Source organism: Porites lutea, chromosome 3, assembly GCF_958299795.1.
Source record: "Porites lutea chromosome 3, jaPorLute2.1, whole genome shotgun sequence".
NCBI classification, from domain to species: domain Eukaryota; kingdom Metazoa; phylum Cnidaria; class Anthozoa; order Scleractinia; family Poritidae; genus Porites; species Porites lutea.
This window is the reverse complement of record NC_133203.1, coordinates 40,113,985-40,124,566: the sequence shown is the minus strand read 5'-3', so window position 1 is coordinate 40,124,566 and position 10,582 is coordinate 40,113,985. Positions and strand designations below refer to the sequence as shown.

General features: G+C 37.9%; 1 protein-coding gene across 1 annotated transcript in view; it reads right to left on the bottom strand.

Moving 5' to 3' along the window:
• Window positions 1-3,763: 3,763 nt before the first annotated feature.
• The window catches only part of LOC140932290 (uncharacterized), a 32,531-nt gene continuing 25,712 nt past the window's right edge, over window positions 3,764-10,582 (bottom strand). The window contains exon 4 of the mRNA XM_073381911.1: window positions 3,764-6,125. Coding sequence (XP_073238012.1) covers window positions 5,285-6,125 — 841 coding nt within the window. The 3' untranslated portion in view covers window positions 3,764-5,284. The remainder of the gene's footprint in view (window positions 6,126-10,582) is intronic.

Genomic DNA, 10,582 nt, shown 5'->3' with positions numbered 1-10,582 from the left:
ACGGACTTTGATCAGATCGATGAAAAAGGGTCCTCGGCTACTAATAAAATACAACAAAACGCATCCATATCTGAATCTGTGATTGAACTTTGACTTCTGTTGTTTTCCCGGGTTCCATGCCCTTCAAAGACAATTCCATTCTCTTATATATACGGTTCTCAGTGACAATGAACTGATTGTCAGTTGCACTAAAAGTTATGTTAAGCTACTTGCTATAAATCAGAGGATGATGAAACCTGCTTTCAAACTTTCAAAATTGGTACTTGGTAGACGGTCTACCATTTCCGGCGTAACCAAATGAAAGTGTTTTTTCATCGAACGACAAGGTTCGATTAAGTTCGGTGATCGAACACAATCGAACTCTCACAAATTTTAGTAATTAAACTCGAACCCAATTCAATTCATTGTTTATTCGCACTGTTTCCATAGATTACTACATATTGCACATCATTTAGACAAAGAAGAAAAAATAAACATATAGTAATAACAAGAAGAGAAACATTATCAGTGAGTGCACAGCAACCAGAGGAGCTAAGGCGTTCGAGCTGGTTGCCGTAATGATAGAATAATATATTGAGTTTGATTAGGTTCGATGGTCGAACTTGGCATATATTCGACTGAAAATGGGTCGTTAATACTGGAAAATTGCGCGTGTTTTGCAGAATGTTACCTTTTCCTAGCGTGTGGTTTTGGCGAATCAGTGTACAGTACAGCGTATTTTTTGCAAGAAGAAGAACAAGAACACCCAGGAAGAACATGACTATATTGCCATATTACAACTTTTATCCTCAATCACAGAGTGAATATTATGCTTCGTTAAAGAGGTTTTCTTTTTTCTCGATAGCGTCCCTTTTAGGCAATGCCACATTCATTCGCACCGGCACGTTCAGGCCTCCTCCACTATTGTATCGGCCACGTGGACCAGGGAAACTGAGCAGCGCTACAGCAAAACAAAGCAATCGAGCGAATTCAATAAACTCGGAACATTTATTCTTTATGATCTTAGTTAATCTGGTTGTTTTGTTGCTTTGTTCTTGTCTATTTTGAGTGTCGACACTGTGTTGATTAGAACGTTCAATTAAGTTCGATTGGTTCGATTGTGTTCGATTACCGAACTTAATCGAACCCAATCGTTAGATTAAGTTCGATTGAGTTCGATAAGTACGATTACCGAACAGTTCAAGTGGTTACGCCGGGACCAATTTTGGAAGCAAGTACAGTCCAAGATATAAGAGCCAGATTGGTCGTTTTCCTGACACTAAAGAGTAAAGACGGTTTATCAGCCTTCGCCCATGCACAGACAAACAATTACTCCCAAGTCAAATCCGTCAAAATCCGCGACCCTAGTAACTTCAGTGTGATACAATGCAGACAAAAACCAGTTTACACAGACTTGGATTACAAAAAACGAAGCACACGAAGTATCATCCAGCGTATGTGAGAGAAACTAAATCTGAACAGTCATTTAAGGAGCTTGGCTTGACAGTCGAACGACGGTTGCGAAGAAGAAGATGGGGGGAGTGGATTTTTGGATCTTTTTCAGTTTACTGGTTTTGTTGAATTAGCCATTTTTCCAGCGGGTATAATCACATTCACTTATGGCTAATAATTGTGAAAAGATTTCTTTTACGAGTTTTTAAATTCAGCTTTCAAATCTCGCGCTTCATTGATTTATTTCAATAACTAATGAACGCACTCAGTGGGTTATTAAGTTCAAAGTGGTAAACTCTGCATTCAAAACTCGCGCTTCGTGGATTCATTTGAATAAATGCGCACCCGGCTACCCGGAGAAAAAAATCTTTCATTTCAGTCTCCTACAAAGTGTTTCATCGAAAAGAGCGGGACATACTGTCGCTTTTGATTTCGCTTCGCAAGGCTTCCTTGCTTTTCACAGTGTTATCAAAAAAATCCGAGTCCCAGATGGGACTTGAACCCACGACCCTCCGTGATCTAGTCGGATGCTCTAACCACTTGAGCTACTGGAGACTCTGTGGTGAGCAAGGGCCAATTTGTGGGTCTCGACTGGAACCGCATCACGCGGCTACACAGCCAAGTAATGATAGGCACACAAGAAGTGAAGAACTCACTAACAGCATCGCGCTGTCACCTTAAAGCATATCAAAGATGCGGCCGGTACAATAGACCATTTATCAAGAAAAGCGGGTCCAATTCGAAAACAATAGGTATTGTTTTCTGTTGTAAAATTGGCCATATTTGGTCGTTTTTGAAATGACTTATGGCGTCTTTACACATGCAAAATTCCGATGACTACCGAGCGGCAAATTTGAAACTTCGGTGAGTGCCAAGGAGTGAATAATATTCCTCGGGGGGAGGGTAAGGGTTACATTTGCTTTAAAACGAAACTCACTTAGAGGGAGAGGGACAAAAATACTGTCGTCACCCAATCGGTTCGGTTACACAATAGACCTTTTTAGCGATATGGCGGCCGTATTGAATTATTTCGATTTAAGGAGTATTATAGGATGCCCAGGGGTGTATGTGCACATTTCTTTTGTATTTTCGACCGCTTTTCGGGACATTTTTTCGTAAAGTTTTCTTAGAATAAGATTGCGATGGGAAAAAAGATCCTTGTGCCGTGTTTGGATGTAATAATGATCGCCTTTTTCTCCAGAAATATACAGCGAAAAACCATATTTCTAATACCAAACTAGAAAAAGGCGATTATTATTACATCCAAACACGGCACAAGGATCTTTTTTTCCGCCGTATCGGTAAAAAGGTCTATTGCAAAGGTTGTTTAAGGCCCTTTGCGAATACTGTTCAGACTGCATTCAAAGATTTATAAGTCCCTTAGTATATTTGTGTTTGGACTTTACAGAAACTATTGGTTAATAAGTTTTTAAACTCTTTTTATTTAACAAAATGCGAAGAATCAGAGATAACTGGCGAAAGTCGTTTTACTATAATCTTCTTAAATCATCAGTAGTAGATTAATTAAAAAAAAACACGGCGAGAGGCGGTGATGAACATGGTAAACCAAAGCTTTTTTCTATAACCCTAGCGTCAACTATGCCTCATTTTCAAAATTGATTGTGTTATTATCAAACTTCTCGATTATGATTGCGGGATATCAAAAGCCCGCAAAATTTAATGGTTTATTTGACGCAACACCAGAACCGTCCGATTTGACTTGTTCTAGACATTGTTGGAATTCTAGCCTGCGGCGCAAGCGTTTCCACGCGAGAAAGTTAGGAATAACGTCCCTCCCCATTCCATAGTTTTCTTCGCTCTCTCTCTCTCTCTAACGTTGCGCAATAGCTCGAAGAGAGGTTACACCTTCTCCCCATCGTAAAATGATAAAACTTCTCACATTTGATAACCTGTTTCCGCCACTTCGACATTCTCGCCAAAACTCGTAGTACGGTGACCACGGCTACCAAATTTTCCCGCCAAAATGACACAGAAAATCTCGTGCTCGTTGTCGTACTAGTCTTAGAATCTAAAGGTCTCTAATAATTTGAAAAACAGTTTCGACTTCTCTGGAAATTGTTACTGTTTGTTGTGTATAATTTATTATAACAGGTAAATTGGTGTGAAGTGGGTTTGATCTCAGCCAGAGTGGTCACCAGGCAAAGACTAACAAATAATATAACTCGCCAAGACATCAAAGGCATTAAAAATCGAATTTGAAAAACCAATTACTTCGGTTTTTTTGGAATTATTAAGTCGACCATAAAGTTGTAGTAGTATCAGGCAACGTACTGGAATGGGGCACTTTAATACAACTTAATACATGGGGCCTTTCAACACCAATAAATATTCTACAACGGCATTAATAAGTAATTATTTTTTTTATTAGAAATAGTAGTTATGGAGTTATTATACATTGGAACCTTGATTTAACGAAGTGCCAAGGAACTGGGGAAATTTGTTCGTTATATCGAACACATCCATTAACGAATTTTCGGGAAAACTACCAAAATGTTTGATATATCAAGTAATTTAATTTACAAAACCCATAATTTCCGGATCTGAGAAATTACTGTAATAACATCCCAGTACTGATCGAGCTGTGCATAACTACGGCACAAGAAACTCAAGAACAGGCAAACATAACTGCTTAAAACTATCCTACACATAAACTTTGTTGGTCTGTTTGGCATTCACCTTTTATCACGTGCTGCGGACATTTATTCATTATATCGAGGTAAATTTTACGTTTGTGCTTGTGGATTGTGTTCGTTATAACGTGGATTTCGTTAAATCGAGGTTCTCTTCCATACACGTTACTGTAACCGAGGTTCCACTGTAATAACTGGAGAGTTCCAGAAACCACGGCTATGAGAACATCATAAATACAAGACTGTAGAATATGAATGAAAGTAGGAAATCATTTTTTTTACATTGTAAGAAAAAATTCTCTTTTCATTCGTATCATGAGAAGTCATAGGCTTCCATAAGTGCTCAAGACCAATCTAAGGGCTAAATCGTAAAGGCATTGACTTTACAGTACAATACAATACAATAATATATTTAACCACGTTAACATCTAAAAGCACAAATGCTTGTTCAAAATACGAACGTGTATTAAATCTACAATTACAATAATAATATCAAGTATAAAAAAATAAATTTATCATCTATAATCTACGTACACACGAATATAAAAAAAATTCTGAAAATTACAAAAAATATATAAAAATGTAAAAATTACAGCTGAATTGATCTTAGCTTAGACTTTAAAATATTAACATTACCGGCCAGCTTGAAATCTTCTGGAAGTTTGTTCCATAGTTGAGCGCACTTGTAAGTAAAAGAGTTCCTCATAAAATTAAGATTAAATTTGGGAACGCAAAGATTAACACCACTTCCTCTTAAATTGTAAGACATTTCTCTTATGCTAAAAAAGTCTCTAATGTATTTCGGCCCTATAATCCTAATGCATAAATTTAAATACTAATTCATTGAACTCGAGTTTTTCTTTTATCGAAGAATTAACACAAAAGCTGTTCTGTCATCGTTTATTCCAACTTGATAATCATACACATCAAATGAACCGCAGGTATTAAAGCATCATGCGTTAAATTACAAAACCAAACATTTAGAGTTGAAAACTTAAAAATGCTGTCAAAGCACCAAAAAAGGAGAAAAAAACTTAAAAGGACCAAAACGTTTTTTAACTTCAAGAATAATCGTCACGAACATAGGTCATATGATTTTCACAATGTTGAAGAAGAACAGCCTCACTACTCATCTCCTCTTGACAAATCCAACAGCTGTGTTTCTCAATGATGACTGATCGCGCATCTGTTACACCTGTATCTCAAGTTTCTCTCTTTGTTTGCTGGTTCTCTGTAAAGCCTGTGGCCCTGACATCAACGTTTTCACCTCCTGCTCTATTTCGTTTACATGATTCCGAACTTTTCGATAGACATTTGTCTTTCTGGGGAAATTTACGTGTCTTTTCCTGAGGGTGGTTTCTTTCATGCTTCCCCAGGTTTCCTGCAACGTTAAAACACTTGCCACATTGTTTACATTTATACGGCTTTTCTCCAGTGTGAACTCTTTCATGAATCCTTAGCGTTGCTGCTTCACTAAAGCACTTGCCACACTGTTTACGTTCATGAGGTTTTTCACCAGTGTGAACTCTTTCATGAGTCCTTAGACTGCCTGATGTGCTAAAACACTTGCCACACTGTTTACATTCATGTGGCTTTTCTCCAGTGTGAACACTTACATGACTTCTTAGGTGCCCTTGTTGGCTGAAACACTTGTCACACTGTTTACATTCGTAAGGCTTTTCCCCAGTGTGAACTCTTTCATGAGTCCTTAGGCTTGCTGCTTGACTAAAACACTTGCCACACTGTTTGCATTCATAAGGTTTTTCACCAGTGTGGAATCTTTCATGAATCCTTAGACCGCCTGATGTGCTGAAGCACTTACCACACTGTTTACATTCATATGGCTTTTCCCCAGTGTGAACTCTTTCATGAGTCCTCAGGTGTGCTGCTAAGCTAAAACACTTTCCACACTGTTCACATTCAAATGGCTTTTCCCCAGTGTGAACTCTTTCATGACGCTTTAGGTGTCCTGCTTTGGCAAAACACTTTCCACACTGTTTACATTCATAGGGCTTTTCCCCAGTGTGGACTCTTTCATGATCCCTAAAGTGTCCTGAATGGCTAAAACACTTGCCACACTGCTGACACTCAAAGGGCATTGAGCTTGTTCTACGGTAAGGATACCTTTGGAAGGAAGAAGAAGCATTATTAGATAAATGCAGCACATTATTTCTTTTGTTGCCACCAGCATAACCTTTGGGGCATGGTGGTGAGAGGCCTGAAGTGAGTAGTTTAAAGGTGGTGTTGTCAGGGACATGTGGAAAATTAGAAAACTTTTAAGACACCTGCTCAAGAAAAAGTGGTTCCACACCATAAACCAGCTAACTGCACACCTAAAATTTTACAAGAACCCTTCAAAATGGAGAATCCATTGACAGGAGTGAGTTAATCATTAATCATTGTTGACTTAACATTTGGATCTGAGGGTTGGTAAGTAAGTAAGCAAGTAAGTAACTAAAGCATTTATTCATAAACTATAAGATTAGAGCAATGCTGATGTGGTCATATGAAAAATTATAAAGTAATAACAAGTATTTACATAATTAAGAATTTTAAAAAGCTGAAAGGGGAATATAAAAGACTAGCAGTAGTACTAAAAAATTACAATGCAGAAAATCTGGAATGCAATTTCTTAACAGAGTGTTTAAAAATTAATATTGTGAAGAAGAAATTTTTCTCGTGTCATGGTGGTGGAAATAAAAATGCTGCAAAGGCTTTCATTTGAAAGTGTTCAAAACTTCTTCAGTTGGTGTGCACAAGTCTAGGCAGTAAATTATTCCCTGTGATTTATAAAATAGCACACATTTCTAATTGGTAATTAAGGCTCTTCATGCAGCATTATACAGGCAATAGTGGAACTTGTATTACCATAAATCCTCTATGAGACTCCCTGGGGGGCCATGTTTGATGGGGGTGCTTAACAGAGAGTGAGGGGGGGTTAATTTAGTGAAAATAATGTGTAAAGCAAAAAAAGGAGACAAAGAAACAGACTAAAGTAACAGTTCCCTACTTCCTGTACTGGACCAGGAACATTAACAAACAACCAAACAGCAGCCAGAAAATGACATCAATTCTCCATAATAAGATTGGAATGCAAAGTGGAAACACTCAAGGACACGACATTAGAGGTCATGCAGGTAAACATAAAAAACAAATCGCAACTTCCAGCTCATGAATAAACCATACAGGATCACTACACATGAAGTGTTAGAAATTGGCTTATAAGAGTCCCTGAGTAAGAGTCCTGTGGGAACTCTTGTTATTTTGTAGGTGGTTATTTTTCAAAGAGAGGGCCACAGATACACGTTTACTAAGCTGAAATAATGAATATGAATTCAAATCCACTCTTATTTTGGTGTTATACTCATAACATTTTTTTCAACTGTTTTTGGTCCTTAGATAAGTTTAAACGGACACAGTCAGCTACAAAACCCCACTTACATACAGTATTTCCCTCAACCCCAAATCCAATTTTCTACTGCGAAGCCAGTTGGCAACGGCAATGGAGTAAGACCTGCTGCTATGGGAAGTTCCATCACACGGTATTAATTTCCTAGGCTTAACATGGATAAAACCTACACAAATAGTAGAAGAAAAGGCCGGCAGTCTAGTAGCTTCACTGGAGGCAGTTTAACATCCTCTCAAGTTGACAAGAACTGAACACAAATTCAGCAAAAAGTGCTTACTTGGAAAAAGACAATAAATCTTGACCGCATTAAACATGGCGGAATATATTGCTCAAAATTTGAAACTTGTATTTGAAAAACTTGGAAAACTGGACTACCTAGAATCTCTAATCAACAAAACCCTAAAAAATGGAAAATTATGGTCAAAACAACAGATATCGGTGAGGTGAGGGCAAGTAAGGGCAAGTATGCCAAGGTTGTCAAAAGTAGCCGGCTGCCAGTGAAAATCGCAGCCTATTTGGTTAGTAACAGCCCGCTACCCTGCTTAGCATTTCTTTACGGATGGCGTTTTTTAAATAAAATATCCCTGGACAGGCTGCTGACTTTGACAACTCAGCCGTCTACTTCAAGACTTTCTGACAACCCTGATATGCACTCTTCCTCATTTGATGGGTTGAAAGCTACCCAAGCACAAAGACAAAGAAGAATACAAGGCTGAAATATCTTGCCTAAATAAAGAAATTGCCTACCAAGAAGCCTATTCGAGAAGCCGGGAAAATCAACTTTTCGAAGGTATCAAAGAAGCCCCGGTTAGAGAAGGTAATTTTGAAGACACAGCATCAGTTCTGCTCTTGTTTCTATCATCGACCTTGAAGATTGATTGCCACAAGGAAATTGAATTTCAGAGGTTTCACCACCTTGGAGGAAAAAAAGTTAATCTAGAATCAAAATTGCTCGCCTCCTTCGTTATGGTGATACACAAAGTAAAGCACAACTTGGCCAATCTCTTCAAGACAACGATTCCACATTTTTGGAGATCTTGCAAAATCAATAGTGCTTTGCACTATTTCTAAAAGTAGGCTTTGTCACCTTTGACCCCCCATGTGACTCAGACAAACTGTGCATTCTACTCAAAGGCTTCGTATGAGCAACATGCATTTCCAACATGAAAATTATTCATAAAATTCATAATGAGAGTTTTTAAAATGTTTTTTGAGCTTTATTCTAATATGTAAAAGGCATTACTGCTATAGGGATCAAGACCTGGTTTAGGTAATTCAAACAAATGGTTAAAATCAGAAAATATAGCGGCCTGATCAAAGAATGCTACTGAAATCGGATCCCTACCTCTGTCTCAGTCAGATAGCACTCTATGCACCAAAGCATGACATAAAATTTCTGGCTGTGCAATACTCCAAAACCGAAATTGCTGAAGAGAAAATCGGGTTTGTATGTGCTCTCACTAACCTGTGGCAGAATTTCTAAGCTGAAACGCACACCAGCATTAGCACAAACCAGAAAGTGTATAAGTTTGTTCTGTTGTTGTGCAGCCAGCTACATAGGTACCTTACAGTACTTTATATCCTTAGTACTAAGTAGCATAATATAAGCACTCGAACCAAACCAAATGCACCGTTTTATGAACAGCTTTGAAGCCCTGCTCACCATACATTTCTTTGTAAAATGCCATAACAGAATTTTACCCACAATATTGACACCACATGAAAAATAAAATCACTCATCTGTACAGTTTTTTTCCATGTTTAACGTTGTCTTGGCACATGTTGATTATTTTCAGGATATGTATCATCGAAAACCAAGCTGGATTTTGTTTCTTTGGACAAAAAAATTTGTTGGTGAACGTGACTTTCCCATACAAAACTCTTACACTGGTCAGGTTCAATGTCTGAGTCAAAGCAGGAACCAGAAATTTGTGATGTCACTAGTGCAAAGTGCTAATCAATTCAAGAGTCTAGGAAACAACCAATGCCTAAACCAAAAGCAGCTAGGAGGTAGAAGAAGGTAAGATTGCATATTTTCTCCCAAGTAAGCAGGACTAAGGTAAGCTTGTTAAGGAAAAAAAGGATTGAGTCCGCTAAAACGTTCACTTCATCAGAACGCTAATCTTGACAGTAGTCATAAGTTTACTTAGATTTTCTATTTTTGTTTTCCTCCTTTCAACTGACACTGCATTATTACTGTAGACACCATTAGAATTTTAAGGATTCAGCTATATATGTATGTACTATGTATATATGAATGTATTTATGTTTCAACTTTATTTAAAGAGGGTGACACTAAACAGTGAACTGACAAACCTACGGCCCCCATTATGCAACAGTTAACAATTACAATTAAAAATATACATAGAATAATCTGCAAATTACAATATTATTAAAAATACAGCAGTAAAAATACACATAATAAAAATTACCACAAAGAAAATTGAGAAGATGCACAAAAAGTCAATTAAGACCTTTTTAAAACTATGTACATATTCAATCTTCTTTAATTAAAGAATTTGGCACTGCATTTCACAATCTTGTTGCCCTTACACCAAAAGTAAGCCCCCTACTCCCCCTACATTCGGTTTCACGCTTAAAGTGAGGGCAGAGTTTAAGGAGCTATTTCTGTTATTTGATTATTAACGTCTGAATTTAACACCAAGAGATCACTCATTTATTGTCAGTCAAAGTGCAATAAAGGACACTTCTACGTTCGCACATTTTAGATCAACTTCCGAAGCTTACAGGGCCTGTCTGTAGGATTCACAGATTCACACATCCGCCGCCATCTTAATTTTGCATTGTGAGAGAAACCTGGGGAGAGTACAAAAACACGCCGGGGGTCCGTCGAGGAAGACCGTCGGAGATCGTCGGAGATCGTCGGAGATTGTGAGCTGGATGACATTGCTTGGTGGGTTAGGAGAAGAATGTGGGCTAAGGTTTTTTTTGACTTGTTTGTTTGTTTAGCAGTTTCAAAGAAATTCAATTGCTGTACTTTTAGGGCATTTACTTTTATTTAGCCTCTCTTCCTTCCATGTGCAAATCGCTTTTCAGATAGGAGGGTAGTACCGTGGGTGCCAGAGGGTTT